At 41.5% G+C, this 22649-nt stretch overlaps 1 protein-coding gene across 1 annotated transcript in view; it reads right to left on the reverse strand.

The window, feature by feature from the left end:
* TSC2 (TSC complex subunit 2) overlaps positions 1–22649 on the reverse strand; it is a 66103-nt gene that overhangs the window by 30265 nt on the left and 13189 nt on the right. The window contains 8 exon segments of the mRNA XM_032230153.1: positions 651–773; positions 1215–1353; positions 1554–1663; positions 2126–2248; positions 2395–2511; positions 11105–11257; positions 12537–12618; positions 14120–14223. Coding sequence (XP_032086044.1) covers positions 651–773; positions 1215–1353; positions 1554–1663; positions 2126–2248; positions 2395–2511; positions 11105–11257; positions 12537–12618; positions 14120–14223 — 951 coding nt within the window.

Genomic DNA, 22649 nt, shown 5'->3' on the forward strand with positions numbered 1-22649 from the left:
CACAACAAAGGTAAAGACATAAAAATATTAAAAATACAATTATTTAAAATAAGATATCATCCATTCAATCACGTGGGGCTGGATTTCCATCAACAGCCCCAGGCCTGCCGAAACAGCCAGGTCTTGGTCGCTTTACGGAAGGCCGGGAGAGTGGTAAGGGTCCGGATCTCTGCGGGTAGCTCGTTCCATAAGGCCGGTGCAGCTAGAGAAGGCCCTCCCTCGGGGAGCTGCCAGCCGGCATTGTCCGGTCGACGGCACCCGGAGGAGGCCCATCCTGTGCGATCTTATTGGTCGTTGGAAGGTGAATGGCAGGAGGCGGTCTCTCAGATAGCCAGGTCCAGTACCATGTAAGGCTTTAAAAGTAACGACTAGCATCTTGAAGCGGGTCCGGAGACCAATGGGGAGCCAGTGCAGCTCGCGGAGGATAGGTGTAACATGGGTGTATCTAGGTACATCCATTATCGCTCACGTGGCTGCATTCTGGACCAACTGCAGTCTTCGAACACTCTTCAGGGGCAGCCCCATGTAGTTTTTTCTTATGCTGGACCCACCCACATACTGTAGAATCTGGCCCTCAGCCTAAAACATGCTCTACAGCCCTGGACACAAACAGCCCAGCCCAAATTCCCAGAGGCCCAGCATATCCTTACCATGGAGCACAGGGCAGAAGACAGCTGATCAATACTGCAAGGGGAGGTTAAATACAGGACTTTATACTGCAGAGATTTGGGCAGCTTGTTCAGGACCTGTTTCAGCACCTTCCAGTCAGTCTCCTGAAAGGGAAGAAGAAGGAGAAGGAGGAGAAGGAGAGGGAGAAGGAGGAGGGGGAAGAAGAAGAAATAATAATAATAATGGAGGAGGAGCCTAGAGAGCAGCAAACAAGGGAGGGTGCTGATGCCCCAGGAAGGATCCTTTTTCTATGTGAATTGAGTTGTTCCTTCTCAGCATCCTAGCCGTTATTGAATCCCTGTATGGGAACATGTAACTGCAAGATACTAACATCCCCCACTCCCACCCCCACCTGACAGAGAAGAAAGAGTGCAAGTGAGGCTATGAAAGTTTGCTGCAAGATAACCGCAATCTGGCGGTTTATTACAACCTGTGTCTAGAAAACAGGGAAATCCAGTGCTGTTGGCAGAAGCTGCCTTGAAGCTCTGGCTCAATACTGAGAACTCAGACCAACTGGCTTTTGTCCCCTTGGATTCCTCACTCACTTGCTTCAAGCACTGCAGAAGAACTCCAAAGAGGAGCGAGTAAGACAGGTGACCTGTGCGGATGGTGGCGTTCTGAGGGGGCGCGCTAGGACTTCCCAAGGGAGGGGACAGAGGGCCGACAAGCTTTTTCTCGGGCTCCCTGCAACACAAGAGAAGACCATCGGTGTGGCCGGTTGTCCAGAGCTCCCGGGAGCTCCCCATTCCCTTCAGAAGACCGTGCTTCTTCCAGACCCTTTCAAATGAGCTTCCGGCTAGGACAAAGGAGAAGCCTTTGGGAGAAGAGGTAGCCGCTGCCCACAAGCTCTGGGAAGGGAAAGGCTGTAACCAAAGGAAACATACACCGAATCGCAGAGGCAGTAGGGGCTGAATCTCACAAGGCCGTCTTTGGTGGGGAGGCCCAGGCGGTGGAGAAGAGCGTCCGCACGAAGTGAGAGCAAGAAATCAAAAACCTAAAAACGGAAAGAACAATCCAATGTAAGAGCAAGGAGGAGAAGAAAAGGGCATTATTTTCAGTCATTCCAAGTGAAAAGAGCTCCTCAGCCAAGCTACCATTTCAGAAAAAAATTATTTCAGAAAGCATTAGATGGGCAGCAGAAAGAAATTGCCCCATCCCTCATGATCACAGGGTCCCTGCCTGCAAAAGTCAATGTCCCACTGCATTGCTGTTAAACCTCATTCCTCTTGTCTCATCATCAGGTTCAAACCTTCACAATGACACCCCGGAGACAGGCAAGGGGGCCGCAGTTAGCCTGGTCTGGGGATTCATCAAGAGAGCTCAGAACTTGTAAAAGCAAGACAGCAGGTTCAGCAGCAATGGCCACGCAAACCCTTTTGCTCCCCCTTTGCTTCCTCCCTCCAGCTTTCCCTGCAAATCTCTGGATCTGGGAAGGGGTGTGAGAGAGCATTTTCACCTGCAGGCGGATGCTGCTGGCAATGGGGAGGCTGTACTTGTGCTTATAGTGGAGCTGAAGGTGATGGACGAGCATCTCGTAGACCCGCATGGCGTGGCTGGCAGGCAAGCTGTACAACTTGGTCTAAGAGGAGGAGGGGGAAAGTTTTTGTCAACCTGGAGTTGTTCTCTTCTACTACAAAAGCACAGAAAGAATGGCTGAGGACCACATTGAATTCTTTAAAATATTCTCCTGGGAAGGGAAAAAGAAAGGGCGGGCAGGAACTTTACCTGGAAAATGACAAGTAAGCCAACGACGGCTGTTTTCACGTCTTCTAAGGAGGTTGAGTAAGAGAGCAGGTCTCTTTCTTCCAGGTCAGCAGGGGGCAGCAAAGTGTGGGAAGCCACCTTTACAGGAAGAGAGCAAGCAGTTTTGCTGAAGACAACAATGGGGACTTAAAGGGGTGGAGATTGGGCAGGCGGGCTTATACTGCAGCGGCACAACGTGTGATCGTGTAGCTCCCAGATCACGGTCAATATCTCTCTCGCTGGACAGTCCTTCTGGACCTAAACCGTCCCGTAGAGATGGTGATAGTGAAGGGCACATCCTGCCAATCCCAGGGACATTGCAAAGTCCCTGGTTGATCCAGGAAAAGCCTTTCTTTCCGGCAGTTGCGAGGCAGCCATGAAAGCTGCTGAAGTTGTGGACAGCTCCGATACAGAAAGAACAGGGGAAAGTGTGTTGTTTTGGTGAGAGGACTTTTATTTACTATTATTTGAGAGAACACCCTAAAAGACTATTATTAAAATTAAAATTGAAGACTTGTGGGAAATTATCCCATAATTGGCTGGGTGAAATTAGCTGGGATCAATAGGATAGGATAGAATATCTGGATCAATATCTATCTGGATCAAAAGGTCCCAGTGAACATTTGCCAAAAGCCATATGGAAAGAACAGTCCTGGGAAAGCTTTTAGATAAGGAAGCCGAATTCATTTCGGGTGTCTATACACAGATACACCAGAGATGAGAGGCCTCTATTATCTGAGATATAAACACACAGAATTAGCCTTGCATCCTTTTGCCGCCTCGTGTAACAAATCAGTCATTCCCATATGCCTAATGTAGCTCTCTGTACAATTCCATACCTCCTCCCTGCCCTTTCTGCCAGAATGTGTATCAAAGAAGTGATTTGTAACATACTGAGAGATGCTTTGTTTGTAATAAACTGCTGACTAGCTTTCTTTGAACTTTCCTAATAAAAAGTGTTCTGGCTTAGCCAGAAGACGCCATTTTCACCCAGTCTGCAGTGTGTGCATGTCTCATTGCCAAAGCAGCCTAGGAATTAGAGATTCGTGAAGTGGTCCATCGGATTGTGAGAGTATGCTTGTATTCCCAATGCAAGCTCCCTCTCGCAAGTGGTGACCTCCGACGTGATCCATTTCACAACGCCAGGAATCAGTCGAGGTGCGACGCAGGAGGCCCGGACAGGTCGAACGGACTCATCGCGTGCCCAACACCCCCATCTCTTACCCAGGCCAATCCGTAAGTATGGGGACAGATTTATCTAAAGAACAGGTGGTTCGCCTTAAGGAAATTGGACATTTGTCTAAAGAACAGATCGCTCACCTTAAGGAAATTAGACAAATAGTTGGAGCTCACAAAATTATATTAAAGGATAACGGAGACACATTCACGCTTTCCAAAAAGCAGGCAGATGAATTAGCATCTTTAAACCCCACTGCCCCTCCCGAGTATGAGGAAATAACAACAAAGGCTATAGGGGGAGAGAAAAGGGAAAGCAAAGAGGAGATTTTAAAGCAAACTCCTCAAGAAGAAAAATCCAACACCCCAGAAAAATCTGATATCCCTCCTAAATATGAAAAAGTAACAACAGAAATTGCAGAGGAAATTAAGGAAACAGAGATCAAACAACAAGTTCCTCAGGCAGAAAAATCTAATATTTATCCAGTTTTAAAAAGTACTGAGTACTCACTCGGTCCCCTCACTGCAGGAATGCAAAAAAAGAGAAGTGGGGAGGACGTGAAACTGAAGGACCTAAAATTAATGGCTGCTTTTCCTGTTGATTTTACAGGACAAAACCCTGTGTTCACTCCCTTGCCATCTAGTGTTTTAAAAGATTTGTCTCCATATGTGCAAGGTTTATTGCAGAGTTTGTCTGAAAATTATGTTTTATTGCCAAATGAATGGTACTCAGCAGCAAAAATACTTTCCACTTGGCAGATCATCACGGAATGTTTAAAAACTCATGAACAAGCCGTGATGGGGGGAACAGACACCCCCCTGCTATATTTGAAAACCTCTTTGCTAAATTCACACTCTCACTCAGAATCCAAGGCTTTCTTTTCCCTTGCATATATGCCCTTGAAGCTTCTCAACGTTACGCTTCTGTCTGTTTCACAGTCGGGAGATTAATTTTGGGGCATTCGGCCAGCCCCACACAAAAGGCTGTCTTTTATTTTCCTTCTCATTTCAATCTCTTGGCAAGTGAATCTGCCTGGCTCTTCCTATTTCTTCCGGTGATTCCGGCTACCTCTATTTCATTTCTTGTCTCAAGGAGTTCTTGTTACTCCCTTTCTTACTGACTCATCTAATTTTTCTTCTGATTACTTTAAGCACACTTTTCTGTCTGAGCACCTGAAACTTTTTCACAGATGTTTCATTTCTCAGAAACCTGCACTCTTTGCAGCTCTAATTACAAAAGCCCGTGTCAGATCTGAATTGGAATGGAGAAAAAATGTTTTTGTGCATGCATGAATGTGTGCCTAAGTTTTTTATGCACCCTCAAGGTAATTGTAGATAAGATGTTTTCAATCCAAAAGACAGGGATTTTAAAGTGTTCAATTTTGTAACAAATTTGCTGACTTTCTGGCCACCATCAGATGAAAATTGTTGCAGCTGTAATAGTTGTCTTTTAAAAGAAAAGTAAGAAATTTAGTAAGTAATGAGGTAAAGCCTGACTGAATGGGAAGACCTAGGTAATTGGACTTGATTACTTTGATGTAATGTCTGTTAAAAACAATTCTTAGGTGTCCATCCCAGGTTCTGTAATTAAGGCACGTACCGGTTGTTTTAAAACTGCATGTTAATTTGTGGGGGAGAGATTTGTTGTCTCAGTTTGGGGCAACCCTAACTTTGAAGTAAGGTAAAGAAAGAGTGAAAAAAGAGAGAAAAGAGAAAGTGAATAAGAGGTAAAGAGAAAGAGGAGAATTGAATTGAATTGATGTTTGAAGTTGTAAATGGGCTTTTGGCTTGAAGCCGTGAGGGTGAGAAGATTAGTTAGGATTTAAACTGCTCTCTGAAATTCCTTGCTGTTTGAAGAATGCATGACTAAGGATTTTGCATGTGAAGTTAATTTACACAAGCAGTTTGATTGCAGTGTTAATATATGTTAAATGGTAAAAGTTGGTATGCACGTACCTTGATTTCTTTCATATAAAGAAACAGTAAGTTGCAAAAGTTGTTTAATGGGATGTGTGTATACTCTTGTGATATCATTTCCAAATTTGTTGAGAGAAAGCATGTTTTAAAGAGCAGGATAGCCGTTTGTAGAATTGTTCAGCCCTGGGCTAACTTAAAGTGATTGCGTGCGTGAGTTCCCCCCCCCCCCCTTTCCCCCTGAGTCATTCCTTGGAGGGAAACAGGAGAAGGGGGGGAGAGAGAAGCTTGTTGAGAGAAAGCAGAGTGAGAACAAAGGAGAGTTTGTGAGAGGTTAGCCCAGCCATTCCCCCCCCTTTTTTCCCCCTGAGCCTTTCCTTGGAAGGAAACAGGAGAGGGGGGGAGACAGAGAAGCGTGTGTATGTAACTGCTTTCAGACCTAGAGGGAGAGAGACAGTAAGAAAATAGAGCTCATTGGCTTACATATAGCTCTTTGAACTGATGGTAATGAATGTTTTGTATTAAGAATAAATGAAATGGACCCTTTAATGAAACTAACATTAAAAAACAATGACCCAATTTGGATTGAACAGTGGCCCCTCCCCATTGTCAAGTTAGAAGCCTTAAAAGAAATTGTGCAACAGTTGTTATTAGATAAAAAAATAGAATTGTCAAATAGCCCTAGCAAAGACCTGGGTAGACAGGATGGTTTCACACGTTCCTATCTCAGCTGCTATTTTCAATACCAAAAACTTGCCTACAGGGTGTTTGCTGCAAACACAACAGAACAAAGTGTTAGTGATTGAATGGATACACTTAGCAAACAGCCCGGGGAGAACAGTTTCAACAAAACCTCTATTGTTATCCCAAATAATTATAAAGCTAAGAGAGAGAGCTCGAGCTACACTTGGAACGGATCCAGAAACCATTTATATCCCATATCCGCTACCTTGGTGGGAAAAATATTTTCAAATCTCAGATGCACTTCAATTGGCCTTAAGTGACTATTTGGGGACAATTAAATACCACTATCCCACAGATTATAGGTTTTTGTTACTGAATTTACAACATTTACAATTGACTTCCTTACAAAGTAAACTGCCAATTAAAAATGCAGTTACAGTTTTTGCTGACGGAACTAAGAACAGGGGTGCATGTGTGTATCAAATCTCAGGACAGTGGATAACTTACCACACGCACCCTCAGAGTTCAGCACAGCGTTCTGAGTTGGCTGCATCCATATTAGCATTTGAGAAATTAAAAGACCAAACATTTAATTTAATTGTGGATTCATTGTATGTTTACCAAGTGATTAATAACTTGTTTGATGCCTATCTTTCACCAGCCCTAGATAAGCAATTGTTAGATATGTTTTTACAGTTACAGCAATTAATAATGGATAGAAAATTTCAATATTTTGTGGCTCATATTAGGAGTCACCAGTCACTTCCTGGTATGCTAACAGAGGGAAATGATTATGCAGACAAAGCCGCTAGGGAAAGTTTTATTGGATTTGCAACTCCATGGGAAAGCCATGAGTATTTTCATCAAAATGCAAAAGCCTTAGTGAAGACGTTTGGAATTTCAAAAACTGAGGCTGTAGCGATTATCCAGCAGTGCTCAACCTGTAGCAGGCAAGAGCCCCCTAGAGATTAAAACAGATAATGGACCCGCATACAGTAGCGCTGCTTTCGCTACCTTTTGTGATCAATGGAAAATTGTCCATAAATTTGGCATCCCATACAATTCCCAAGGACAAGGAATTGTGGAAAGAGCAAATTTAACACTAAAAATGATGCTTGATAAACAGCAAGGCCCCTTTAAGATAGGGTTGCCTGAAATCCAAAACCGTTTCATGAAGCAAAGCCTTATACACACAGAATTTTTTAAATCTTACAGGCTCACCCATAGCTTCTACAGCCGGGGAAAGACATTTTCAGCGTAGTGTAGTTTCTCCCCGCCCTCTTGTTTATTACAGACAATTACCAGACCCTCAGTGGAAGGGCCCAGTGGAGCTCGTTACTTGGGGACGTGGATACGCTGCTGTGTAACTCCCGGACAGAGTGTTGTGGGTTCCTGGAAGATGCATACGACCGTTTCATGAGAGACCAGTGAAGACAGATGATAACAAGGATCCCGAAGCAAGCCTATCCCTTTTGTTTCAAGCCACAGACGACTAACATTGCTCCCTGCGAAGCCTGTTGGTGTTTCCATTGCTTCTCCTGTGAGCTGACTGCAAACTCCAGTGCGACATTGTGGTGATTGAACAGCTTTTTGAAGAATATTTTGATTACACAAATCCTTTCTGCACTACTACTTGCCTTCGCATTACCCTTACTGTGCAACAGGCCCTTGACAGTCATTGGGTTAACAACTATCACGTAAGATCTCTTGACCCCTCTTTTGATATCTAGTACTCAAGATGAAAATCCGTCCGGAACAGGTCATTGGCCGGTCATATGTTCCCAGAGTACGTCAGCCCCGATGCCCATTTTTCAGAGGACCGTCGTCTGGACAGGAAATGGGATTTTGGGATTTTGGGGCTCTTCCGATGTCTTGTAAGCATTTTCTGTTACACCTTTTGCTAATGATGTTGGGAATGGGAATTGTGCTTTTAATTACATGGGGGGCATGTGAATATGGACGCAAAAATAAGAAGGGAATAGTGGAGGATATTCAAGAAATTCCTTTCACACACAACCGCTCAACAAGAGCGATCATTCCACACTCCAATGGGGAAAACTGCAATTCTCAAGGGATATGCATCTACCCTCACAATACATACGGAGAAGCCAATACACAAGTTACCTTAACTTGTTATTTGAAAAATCCAGCTGCAGCATGTTTAATTACATGGCAATTTTTGCCTGCAAAATTCAAAAAGGCAATCCAAAATGTGAGAGGTATTTCACACCCGAAAGAGAATGGCTGCTCTTCACATACTAGAATAAAAATTACAGAGAATTCTATAGGTTGGTATCAATGCACACAATACCAAAAAGGGTTACCTAATAAAATAATAAAAACAGAAGTAACCTCAAGAGCAAGTATAAAATTTCCCCCGGTTAGTGAGTGGTTCTTAACACTATTGAGTTATCAACAAGAGATAGGAGGAGACAACTCTCGCCACCTTACAAAAAGAGAGATAAAAGAGGACATTTGCACAGCCTGTTTACAAAAAACCAAACAAGGCAAAACAATTTCCATGACCTTAATATATTATACTATGAAACCTGAATGCAATGGAACTTTAATACCACCATGCACACATAATAATACACAATACAATCAGTGCTATACACCAAATGGAATACAATGTTACTCCAGTCACTACTGATTGTCAATCCCATCACTGCACACCACTCTGCCTTTCTGCACAGGTAGCAGGTACTTTAGGCACCCGATACTATCATTATGGTATTGGTATAGATAAAGCAGGGAAGGATCCTTATGGATACATCATTGTTAAGACTGAAGCAACAAAATTGACAAATCAACCTGTAAAGTTTTTTTGGAGTTATGAGCAGGAGATTGCTAAACTCAACGATCTACCTACACCTCCAAAAGCAAAAAATATGTTTATTAATTTGGCTCAAGAAGTTGCTACAGAACTTATGTTAAAAAATTGTTTTGTATGTGGAGGAACCACTATGGGAGATCGCTGGCCATGGCATGTACAAGAAGCAAATTATACTGAAATAGCACAATGGAAAGGGAACTTCACCTTTAATAACAACTTCAATGAAACCTGGCAAGTTACCTCTCATATAATAGGTCACATATGTTATACCAGAAATAAAAATAATCAGACTAAAAGAAATAAACCTATGGGATTTTTAAAATGTTCTAATGAATGGGAAAATAACACTTGGGTTTCACAAACTAATATGACCAAACCTGAAAACTCATTGCTGGAAGTAACTAAGTTACGAGGACTTTCAGACCCTGAAAATGATACTATTGTGTGGAATTCACCTGATGGGTTATATTGGATATGTGGTAATTTTGCCTATAATATGTTACCCACGGGTTGGTATGGCTCATGCATCTTAGGGGCGATTCAGCCTTCATTCTTCCTAATGCCTATAGAGAAAAAACAAAAACTGGGAGTCCCTGTATATGATACTCTTGAAAGACGTAAACGTACAATAGATCTTGCTAAAGGGATAAAAATAGGTAACTGGAAGGATGATGAGTGGCCCCCTGAGAGAATTATTGCATACTATGATCCTGCGACGTGGGCACAAGACGGATCATGGGGATATAGAACGCCGATATATATATGATAAATCGCATTATTAGATTACAAGCTGTATTAGAAATAATTACAAATGAAACTGCATTGGCATTAACTAAGCTTGCAAAAGAAAGTGTATTGTCAAGAACTTATATTATGCAAAATCGTTTAGCCTTAGACTATTTGCTCGCTGCCGAAGGCGGAGTGTGTGGTAAATTTAATCTTAGTAATTGTTGTATACAAATTGATGATTCTGGAATTGTGATAGAAAAAATAACTCGAACTATGATACAAACTGCACATGTTCCTGTACAAACTTGGAAAGGCATATTGGACACTGACGGTTGGCTTGGAGGTATTTTTAACAATTGGAAGCAAGGTTTATTTTTTATTGGGATGATATTTTTGGGATTAACTATGTTGCCATGCATAATACCATTATTGAGATCCACTATGCAGAGTATTGCGGACGCTGCTATCCAGAAGCATCACACATTATTAATAAGTGTCAATACATCAGAATTAATAATCCCTGGATATCCAATGGAAGGGGGATTTGTGAGAAAGAAACAACCCATGGCAATTGCTTCCATTTAAAAAATAAAAAAGGAGGAGATGTGGGAAATTATCCCATAATTGGCTGGGTGAAATTAGCTGGGATCAATAGGATAGGATAGAATATCTGGATCAATATCTATCTGGATCAAAAGGTCCCAGTGAACATTTGCCAAAAGCCATATGGAAAGAACAGTCCTGGGAAAGCTTTTAGATAAGGAAGCCGAATTCATTTCGGGTGTCTATACACAGATACACCAGAGATGAGAGGCCTCTATTATCTGAGATATAAACACACAGAATTAGCCTTGCATCCTTTTGCCGCCTCGTGTAACAAATCAGTCATTCCCATATGCCTAATGTAGCTCTCTGTACAATTCCATACCTCCTCCCTGCCCTTTCTGCCAGAATGTGTATCAAAGAAGTGATTTGTAACATACTGAGAGATGCTTTGTTTGTAATAAACTGCTGACTAGCTTTCTTTGAACTTTCCTAATAAAAAGTGTTCTGGCTTAGCCAGAAGACGCCATTTTCACCCAGTCTGCAGTGTGTGCATGTCTCATTGCCAAAGCAGCCTAGGAATTAGAGATTCGTGAAGTGGTCCATCGGATTGTGAGAGTATGCTTGTATTCCCAATGCAAGCTCCCTCTCGCAAAGACTGAAGTGGTAAAGCGGCTAAATTAAATCACAGTCACGTTGAGTGTTTTTTTTCCCTTTTTAATATTGGAATTTGGCTGGATTTCTACAAACATCTTTTATTTTTAAACTGGACTGGGTTCCCCTGCCCCCTGTGAAACACGGAGTCCATACCTTCTCTATGATATCCAGCAAGCTGCTGAAGTGATGGGTATTGCAACCTTCAGCCAAGTCCACCAGCAACTGGGTGGCCAGTTTGCGAACTTGGTGGTCTTTATCTTCCGGGACATGAGACAGCTGGGAGATGACCAGATTGATCAATTCCTCCTGCAATCAGAGATAATTTCCCACTGTAACTAAGGTGGGTGGATAGACAGGTTTCTATGCTGTCAGGCAAAACCATCAGGTTCAGGAGTCTTGGATTTCTAGGTCCTCAAGCAGCCACACGTCATCTGACCTCTAGAACCCACAATCTCTTCAACACACGCAACCATGAATGTGCATTGGGATGTGCAAAAGACGTTGGGGAACGAGGGGAAGAGAGGTTGGGTGCAGAAATTCCTAGTCACTTAGGGGTCAAGAAAAGAAACTAAGGGAAGGATCTGCCCTAAAGGGAAGATTTTATAACTTGCAAGATTGATATCAGCCCTATATTGTACAGGTAGTCCTTGATTTACAACAATTGAACTAAAAATTTCTGTTGCTAAGCTAGACTGTTGTCAAGAAAATTTTGTTCCATTTTATGACCTTTCCTGCCACAGTTGTTAAGTACATGAACGCAGATGTTAAGTTAGTAGCACACTAAATGAATCTGGCTCCCCCAGAAGATCAAGAAATGTGATCACGACCCCAAAACACTGCAAATATGAGTCAGTTGCCAAGCGCCTGAATTTTGATCTTTGCTTCTGCCTTACTTTTTTTGTTTATAAACTATTGCTTTATCTTTCAGCAGTGTTAGTGAGCAATTGTGGCACTTTTACAACTGTTAATATTACTCCTGAGATTTTGAATTCAGCTGATTGCCAAGATCTCTGAGCATTTCACAGTAAAAATGCAGTTTTCTATAATTTTTAAATGCTGAACTAGTCTTTATTGATTGTTGTTTCAATTTGTGATTTTAAAAATTATGTTCTGCTGCTTTTACTGAGTCCCACCTAACATACTAAAAATCAATAGACAAATAAGTAATCATTATAAATTCACCACCTTAAATAGGAATTTGAGAAGTGCAAGCAGTGACAGGTGGGAGAAGAAAGAGAGCAGTGCATATATTCAGGGTTTCCAAAGGATCCAAGGATCACCTGATGGCAGCCAAAGAAGCAACTCACAGATGTTCCATTTCACTGCAGGAAAGCACTGAATCTATGAGACACAGACAAGAAAGAGGCTGTGCAGCTTCCTCAGACAAAAACAGACCTGTCCAGACCAACCAGATCAGAAGATCTGTTTCTAGCTTGGCCAAACACCTGGTCAGTTTGAGCATGAACACCTCTGCTTCTGTACATAGAACAATTTGCACACCAATTGTTTGTGCCTCTCTCCTCTGGCCCATTAACCACAAAACCTGACGACCTCTCTGCACAATCAGAATAAGAGGGAGACTCACCTCATAAAGCTGCCTGTTGACACTCAGCACGAAAGACAAAACATGCAAAACCTTTATGCGAACAGCACCCCGGCTCTCATTTCTAAACAGAAAAGATGGAGAAATAAAGTTGCTTTTCAAAAAGAGACCAAATCTATCCTTGCAACTCAAACTCTTATGGTGGGCAGCGTTGCTCAGCTTGTTAAACTATGAGCTAACTCTGGGAGTCATCTGAGCCTTTAGCAGAAACCAATCTTTGGTTTATTCAGTGCTGATGAGCTTCTGGGCTAATAGGACATGTTCCAATGATTTGTTATCCTAATTATAACATTTAACTTAAAACAATATAATAATTATAGAAATACTGCTACTAATAAAAGCATGCATCAATATAAGTATATGTAGTTTTTTCATCAGAAGTTACTGTATTGCACTTATGAGATGGCTTGATTTTACAGCAATTTTTATGGCGATCATTAAGCAAATCACTGTAGTCATTAAGCAAATCACTGTAGTCATTAAACAAACAATGTGGTCATTAAGCAAATCCAGTTTCTTCAATGGGCATTTTTTACCACTTTTTGCCAAAAAACAGCAAAAAAAAAGGTCATAGGTAGCAATCATGAGATCTCACTTTTACACCTGGCAACCGGTGCACATTTACAATCAATTGCCAAGTGCCCAAATTGTGACCACGTGACTGTAAGGGTAGAACAGGTCAAGTGTGAGTCCAGGTCATGTCACTCTTTCCAAGCCCATTTTAACTTTGGACCGTTGTTAAACGTACTGTGATAAGGTGAGAAGTAACTGTAAATCTTTGGTTTGAATGATTTGGATTTCCTATGCTGTAAACCATGCTTTGCACTTAGTTTCTCTCTGGGATCCAGACAACCACGGCCTCAACGTCCCTACTCTGATGTGGGGACGCAGCCACAGAAATGTAAGCAATGTGACAGAACATTAGGTCCAATGCAAGGTCCACAGACGTATCGGCTGCCCAAGTGTCCCAATCCTTGAGCAGCCACCGTCTCTTTCTAGGCCCTTTAACAAAAGAAGAGGCCACCATCACTAAGTCTCTGTAATTCCACTTTGGAATCATCTGAACCAGGCAGAAATTTCTCCTAATATTTCTTCAGTTATAATACGTTGGTTGGTATCAAATCATTTAGAGCCAAGTGAAAGTAAGTTTGCTACTTTATCTATATATTCGGTATTCAAACGGAGATCAGGTTCAACACCCACCTACCCACCCTGCCACTCCCAGTGAATGGAACTCACAGCTACCCACTCATCCTCCCTCTCGATCCAAGTGAGTGGCCTTCAGCTCCCAGAAGAGAGACGGGACGTTATTGCAATACATAATATCAAAGATCAGAAAGGTATGATTACATGGGCTGGAGTCATAAATAGCTCAAGCCATAAAGCAGTTCACAAACCACAGTGGCTGCATTCAGAAGGCGCAAACCGTTTTGAATGTGGGAGCTCAGTCCCTTCCTGACATGGCCTGCAGCAGCTCTTTGTGACCCTCACCTCAGCATCCCCATCCGGCAAAGCCTGGAGAGAGAAGAGGTGATGTGGAGCCACGTGGCAGTTGTTGGTCCTACCTGAAGAACCTGTCCATTAATCCCTGCAGGTTCTGAATCCAGCCGTCCTTCGCAGGATGGATGGACTGAGCTCGGTAGGTTATGAGGTTCAGAACTGAAGATTCCTTTCAAAAGGAAACAGAGAGGCAGCTGTGAGGGGGTGGGGGAAACGATACTGGAGTTCTGAATAATTTTCATTTTAACTCTCTTTTGCTTCTTATATAATTTTATATATAGTTTTTAGGTTTTAATATTTTACATTTACAGCAGCGAGAGTCCCTCTGTCAGAGATATGGGCAGTTTCTAAATTTGATAAATTAAATAAAAATAGCCTCCTACCTTTTCCCACTAAGATCCAAGCATTCTTGGATCACGTTTTGTTGTGAATCTCACCAAAGATTAACCAAATAACAACAACAACAACAATAATAACAACAACAACAACAACAACAATACTGATAGATTATACCTGCCCCGAAAATCAGGTGGCAGAGGATTATTACAAGTGAAGCAAATAGTTGAAGAAGAAAAACATGCACTGGCTGATTATTTAAAAGAAAGTCAAGAACATCTATTAATCGAAGTAAAGAACAAAAATCTACTGAAGGTCCAACAGACGAAACAAGAATACCGAAAAGATGTGATAAAATCAAGAATGGAGAGTTGGCAGAACAAAGCATTGCATGGCCAATTTCTGGAAAAAATAAAAGATAAAGTGGACAGTAAAAAAACTTGGTTATGGTTAACAGCAGGTACATTAAAGAAAGAAACAGAGTCACTAATCCTGGCTGCGCAAGAACAAGCTATCCGCACAAATGCCATTAAGGCCAAAATCGAAAAATCCTCTGATGATGCCAAATGCAGACTTTGCAAAGAAGTTGATGAAACTGTTGATCACATACTCAGCTGCTGCAAAAAAATCGCACAGACTGATTATAAATTGCGGCACAATTCAATAGCACAAACGATCCATTGGAATTTGTGCAAAAATTATAATATTAAAACAGCAACAAACTGGTGGGAACATAAGCCTGAGAAAGTCACCGAAAATCAGATGGTCAAGATCTTGTGGGATTTTCATATACAAACAGACAAAATACTAGCGCATAATACACCAGACATCACACTGGTTGAGAAAAATAAGGTTACAATCATAGACATCGCAATACCAGGTGATAGCAGGGACGACGAGAAGGAATATGAAAAAAATCACAAAATACCAGGACTTAAAAATCGAAATTAAACTATTATGGCACAAACCAGCAGTGGTAATTCCAGTGATAATCGGCACACTGGGTGCTATTCCAAAAGCACTGGAATTACATTTAAAACAGTTAAAAATTGACAAAATCACCATCAGTCAAATGCAAAAAGCCGCACTGCTTGGATCTGCACACATATTACAAAAATACGTTACGACGTCCTAGGCCCCTGGGTGTGGCCCGACTAGTAACCAATGCCAAATCCGGTGAAACAACTGGCCGCTGTGATACGATTGTATAATAATAATAATAATAATAATAACAACAACAACAACAACTCCGCCATTGCCGGTCCCAAGAACTCCGCCATTGCCGGTCCCAAGAACTCCGCCATTGCCGGTCCCAAGAACTCCGTCATTGCCGGTCCCAAGCCCGGATGAGAAAGGAGGAGGGTTGGGGTCAGGTTGCATCTGGTCCCATAAAAAAACCCCACCAACCCATACAATTTGGTGAAAAAAACGAATAAGAATTCCATACCGCATCGGTCGTTGCGCAGGTTAACAAGGGCCACGGCGGATGTTGGGGTCCCTGGACATCCTTCGACAAGTGGGCTACAAGTGGACCAGCCAACAAAACGACAAAAATATAGTGCAGATGAAAACCGTGCCATAATGGCCTGTTACTACAACTCAGAGCCAGAAAAAAAGAGGCCATTTAAAGCGAATGTATGAATTATGGAAACAACAATATCCAGATTCAAATGTTAGTGAACAACGACTAGCAGATCAAAGGCGATTTACTATACGGAATAAAGTGTTTAGTGAAGTTGAACTAGAGGAAATTCAGGCAAATTGCAAAACCCAAAAAACAATATCACAAGCGGAAATAACTGATATTCAAGACACAACTAAAGACATTATAGTAGAACTCCCAGAAGAAGCTCTCAGGGAGGAAATAACACTACCACCACTAGAACCAGTTATCACTGAACCAACTGATGAACTAACTCAAAAACAAAAAGAATTGAAGGATAAGATCATGGAGCATTTTCTGCTTAATGAGGAAAGGCAACGTTTACCATCACTAAAAACTGTGCCTAAGAAAATTTTGGCCCCTATCATGAAAATGGTTAATGCAGTGTTTTCAACAATTGAATCAGGATCCATCTTGGAAACGAACCAGTTAATGTACAGCGCAGCTGTAATAGTCACTAATGAACTAGGCATTAAAATCAAAGTACCTAGTCACACAACAGAAAAAGCATCAAAGCCAAAGTGGAAAATCCGATTAGAACAAAAAGTCAAAAAATTAAGGGCAGATGCTAGTAACTTAAAGAACATGCATGAGCAACGGCTTAAAAACAACAAAATCATAGATCGGCTAATCAGAAGATATAGATTGGATACAAGAAACATCAATGAAGCTGTAGAGATTGTAAAACAGCAGATAACAGCAACAGCTAGAAAAATTGAAAGATATGAGGCACAAATCATCCAATATAAACAAAATCAACAATTTCGATCAGACCAACGGCGTTTTTATCAAAGTCTTAATGTGAATGGTGACACCAAAAGTGAAAAACCAGAAAAACAGGCCACAGTTGAATTCTGGAAAGAATTGTGGGGAAATGCAAAGGACTACAATAAGGAAGCAAAGTAGGATACATGACTTTGAGAAAAGCATTGGCAACAAACAAATGCAAGTATTAGAAATAACAACTGAGATGGTCAAAAATCGAGTAAAAAAGGTAAAGAATTGGACATCACCTGGAAAGGACCAATTACATGGTTTCTGGCTCAAATATCTGACCAGTTTACATGCAATATTGGCCAGGCAACTGAATGAAATTTTACAAAAAGGCCAAATTGATAAATGGTTGACAACTGGAAAAACATACTTGATTCAGAAAGATGCAACTAAAGGAACAACACCTGAAAACTACAGACCAATAACATGCTTGCCAACAACCTTCAAATTACTCACAGGCATTATTGCAGATAACATGATGGATTATTTAGAAACAAACAACATCTTGCCAGTAGAGCAAAAAGGCAACAAAAGAAGGAGCAGGGGCACAAAAGATCAGCTTCTAATTGATAAAATGATATTAGAAAATTGTAAGAACAGAAAAACGAACTTGAATATGGTCTGGATTGATTACAAAAAGGCATTTGACTCACTGCCACATAGTTGGATCATAAAATGCTTACAAACAACTGGCATTAGCAAAAATATTACATCCTTTACTGAAAAGGCGATGAAACAATGGAGAACTGAGTTGGCAGTAGGGAATGAGATCTACGGAATGGTTAATATCAAGCGAGGAATTTTCCAGGGTGATTCACTTTCACCTCTTCTCTTCATCATCGCAATGATCCCACTATCAGTAATCTTTAAAAAAATGAAATTAGGCTACCAAACAGCCAAAGAAGCTGAAAAAATTTCGCATTTACTATATATGGATGATTTGAAACTCTATGGAAAGTCAGAAATAGAAATCCAATCATTGACAAACACAGTCCGAGTATTCAGCACAGATATTTCAATGCAGTTTGGCATGGAAAAATGTGCCACTGTATCCATAAAAAGGGGCAAAATCACTTCATGTGAGGGAATTGAAATGCCCAATGGCCAACTAATTAAATGCAACGAAAATGAAGCCTACAAATACTTAGGCATTCTGCAGTTGGATAACATCAAGCATGGAGAAGTAAAAACTATTGTCAGGCGAGAGTACACCAACAGAGTTAGGAAAATTTTGAAATCTAAATTGAATGGTGGAAATACAATCAAGGCCATAAATACCTGGGCAATACCAGTTATAAGATACACAGCTGGTATAGTTAACTGGACACAAGCTGATTTGGACATTTTGGACCGAAAAACCAGGAAACTAATGACAATGCACTACAGTTTACATGCAGGTGGTGATACTGATAGACTATATCTGCCCCGAAAATCAGGTGGCAGAGGATTATTACAAGTGAAGCAAACAGCTGAAGAAGAAAAACATGCACTGGCTGATTATTTAAAAGAAAGTCAAGAACATCTATTAATCGAAGTAAAGAACAAAAATCTACTGAAGGCCCAACAGACGAAACAAGAATATAGAAAAGAAGTGATAAAATCAAGAATGGAGAGTTGGCAGAACAAAGCACTGCATGGCCAATTTCTGGAAAAAATAAAGGATAAAGTGGACAGTGAACAAACTTGGTTATGGTTTACCACAGGTACATTAAAGAAAGAAACAGAGTCACTAATCCTGGCTGCGCAAGAACAAGCTATCCGCACAAATGCCATTAAGGCCAAAATCGAAAAATCCTCTGATGATGCCAAATGCAGACTTTGCAAAGAAGCTGATGAAACTGTTGATCACATCCTCAGCTGCTGTAAAAAAATTGCACAGACTGATTATAAATTGCGGCACAATTCAGTAGCGCAAATGATCCATTGGAATTTGTGCAAAAATTATAATATTAAAACAGCAACAAACTGGTGGGAACATAAGCCTGAAAAAGTCACCGAAAATCAGATGGTCAAGATCTTGTGGGATTTCCGTATACAAACGGACAAAATACTGGCGCATAATACACCAGACATCACACTGGTTGAGAAAAATAAGGTCACAATCATAGACATCGAAATACCAGGTGATAGCAGGGTCGCCAAGAAGGAACATGAAAAAATCGCAAGATACCAGGACTTAAAAATCGAAATTAAACGATTATGGCACAAACCAGCAGTAATAATTCCAGTGGTAATTGGCACACTGGGTGCTATACCAAAAGCACTGGAATTACATTTAAAACAGTTAAAAATTGACAAAATCACCATCAGTCAAATGCAAAAAGCCGCACTGCTTGGATCTGCACGCATATTACGAAAATACGTTACAACGTCCTAGGCCCCTGGGTGGGGCCCAACTAGTAACCAATGCCAAATCCGGCGAAACAACTGGCCGCTGTGATACAATTGTATAATAGTAATTTATAGTACTTGGGGATTTTAGAGGCCTCTGACTTAATGCATAATAAAGTCAAGGAATTTACTTCAGCCAAGTACATTCGACGAATTCGCAAGATATTAAAGTCCAAATTGAATGGAGGAAACATCATAAAAGCCATAAACACCTGGGCTATACCTGTGATTCGATACTCTGCGGGAATAATTGACTGGACCCTATAGAGTTGGACAATTTGGACAGAAAAACAAGGAAGCTTATGACAATGAATCATGCTTCGCACCCTAAAAGTGATGTTGACTGATTATATCTACCAACAGCAAAGGGTGGTCGAGGACTCCTACAAGTAAAACAGACTGTGGAAGAAGAAAAACACAGCTTGAATGATTACATCCAGAAAAGTGAAGAACCAATGATTAAGGAAGTAAATAAAGGAGGCCTTTTAAAGACAACTAAGTCAAAAGCTGAATATAAGAAAGAAGTAATTGAGAAGCGAGCTGAAAATTGGACAAATAAAGCTATGCATAGCCAATACTTGAAAAGTATTGAAGGTAAAGCTGACCAAAAGCTAACTTGGAACTGGTTAAGATCAGGAGCCCTGAAAAAAGAAACAGAAGGCTTTGTTTTGGCAGCTTAAGAACAAGCCTTAGCCACAAACTACATGAAGGCAAAAATTCAACATGTTACCACCAGCAGCAAATGTCACCTCTGTAATGAGAAAGACAAAACAGTCGATCACTTGATCTATACACAAATGCACAGAGTATGAGGAATATAAAGGGTGAACTAGAAATTCAAGTAAATAAGAGCAGATACAATATTGTTGCCATTACAAGAACTTGGTAAGATAGAAAAATGTGGGTTAGACAGCATCAACACCAGATCGATTTGTAACTGGCTGACCAACCAGACTCAATATGTAGTGCTCAATGGAACCGCATCTACATGGAGGGAAGTATTCAATGTGGCATCCCATGGCTCTGTTTTAGGCCCAGGACTCTTCAACATCTTCATCCATGATTTGGATGAGAGGATAGATGAGGAAACTCATCAAATCTGCAGATGACACCAAGCTGGCAAGAATAGTCAACACTCTGGAAGATAAGCTTAAGATACAGAATGATCTTGACAGACTTGAACGTTGGGCGCTAACAAAATGAAATTCAGTGGTGACAAAAGTAAGGTTCTACATTTAGGCAAAAGAACCCTAAAACACAAGTATAGTATAGGTGGTAACTGTCAGGGGATCGTTGGAGTCCTAGTAAACAATCACTTAAATATGAGCCAGCCGTGTGCTGCAGCTGCCAAAAAAGCCAACAAAGTTCTAGGCTGCATTAACAGAGAGATGGAATCAAGATCACATGAAGCATTAATACCACTTTATAATGCCTTGGAAAGACCACACCTAGAATATTACATCCAATTGTCATCGACATGATATAAAAAAGATGATGAGATTCTAGAAAGAGTGCAGACAAGAGCACCAAAGATGATTAGAGGACTGGAGGCTAAAACATAACATGCCTTCCATTGGCGAGACATCAGAGTCAGCTCGGGAGTTCATAGCTTCCATGACGGCTATGGACCTAACTCAGTTAATTCAAGACCCCACCCATAATGGGGGACACACGCTTGACCTGATTTTTGTCTCTGGGCAGTGGATGAATGATCTAGATTTAGGGGATATTTCTATCCAACTCTTGTCATGGTCGGATCATTTCCTCATCAGGCTTGACTTCCATACTGCTACACCTCACCGTAGGGAGGCGGAACCGACTAGATGGTTCCGCCCCAGGCACCTGATGGGCCCTGAAAGGTTCTTGATGGAGCTTGGGACTTTTCCTGGATCCCTTGCTCACAACTCGACCGAAGCCCTAGTGGAAGCCTGGGATAGGGTGGCCACTGGGGCTTTGGATCGTGTTGTGCCTTTGCGGCTTCTGACCCGGTGTCGATCCCGGGTAGCTCCCTGGTTTACTGAGGAACTCCAGGAGATGAAACGCCGGAAAAGACACCTAGAGAGTGGTTGGAGGGCCAGCCGGTCCGAATCTGATCGAACACTAGTAGGAATTCATATTAAATCCTACTTAGTGGTGATAAAAGTGGCAAAACGGCAACATTTTTCCGCTCATCGTGTCCGCAGATAACTGCCCAGCTGCCCTGTTTAGGGTGTCCCGCTCCTTACTTAACCAAGGAACTGGGAAAAACCCCTTGCAGGGTAGGGCTGAAGAATTTATTCAGTATCTGCAGGATAAAATCACTCAGATCCAGTCAGGCTTGGACTCTGACTGGGTAGATTCGGGCGAGTCAACAAACACCCTCTTTGAGTTCTATGGTTTCATGAATCAGATAGAGTCAAAACCATCTGGCCCTTAGCAGTTCTTGAAAGTAGGTAAATACAACCTCAGATGAACACCACCACAATTTCACACAATTTTTCTCTGTGTATGGTCTGACTTCGGGGGTTGCTGGAACATCCACTCCTGGAAGACTGGCACTGCCTTGAATGTTTTCCCTTGGTGAATAATCTTCCACTCTGGAGAACGATGGACTTTAAATTATCTGGAAATGGCCTTTATAACCCTTCCGAGATTGATGGGCAGCACCAATTGCTTCTCTGGAAACCTTTTTACTGATGTCTTCCCTCTTTGGCACTGTGTGAACACACAACTCAATGCTGGGGACCAGCAAGTGCCTAAAAGTTTGGCTTTTGTAGAGGTTGTCCCAATTGCTGATGCTCAGTTGATCAAGGGCCCCAGATTAGCAGCTCCTGGCTGCTATGTAGCCTCCACGTACCTATGGAAGTAGTCAGGGTGGACTTAAGTTTTCCACACAGGGCTTCTCCACTTTCTTTTTGTCAAATAAATGATGCCCTGTGTTGTTCTTCATCTGAGGCTGAATTCACCTGTTTTAAAGAACTGCTGAGGACCAGATGATTTGTACCATGTCCTGAGATGTAAAACTACAGAACTTAAAAAAACCTCCATAGAACTCCATGGACATAGAACTCACAGAGGGTCCTCAATTTATGACCATAATGGAGACCAAAATTTATGTTGCTAAGCAAGACATTTGTTTAATAATTTTTGCTCCATTTTACATTACATTACAACATTAAAAATGAAAACCAAAATGTCCCATCCAGAGCCAGTGAACTGTTAAAAGCCTTATTAACTGGGATTCTAGATTGGGTGAGAAAAAAAGTTGTTAGGTTGGTAACACCGCTTCCCCATGGACTTTGCAGGACAAAAAGTGATCATGTGACTCTGGGACCCTGCAACCATCACAAATATGAACCAATTGCCAAGTGTATGAATTTTGATCACCTGGCCATGAGGATGCTCAATGGTCATAGGTGTGAAAAATGGTCATAAGTACTATTAACTCTGAA

This window comes from Thamnophis elegans, chromosome 14 (genome assembly GCF_009769535.1).
Source record: "Thamnophis elegans isolate rThaEle1 chromosome 14, rThaEle1.pri, whole genome shotgun sequence".
NCBI classification, from domain to species: domain Eukaryota; kingdom Metazoa; phylum Chordata; class Lepidosauria; order Squamata; family Colubridae; genus Thamnophis; species Thamnophis elegans.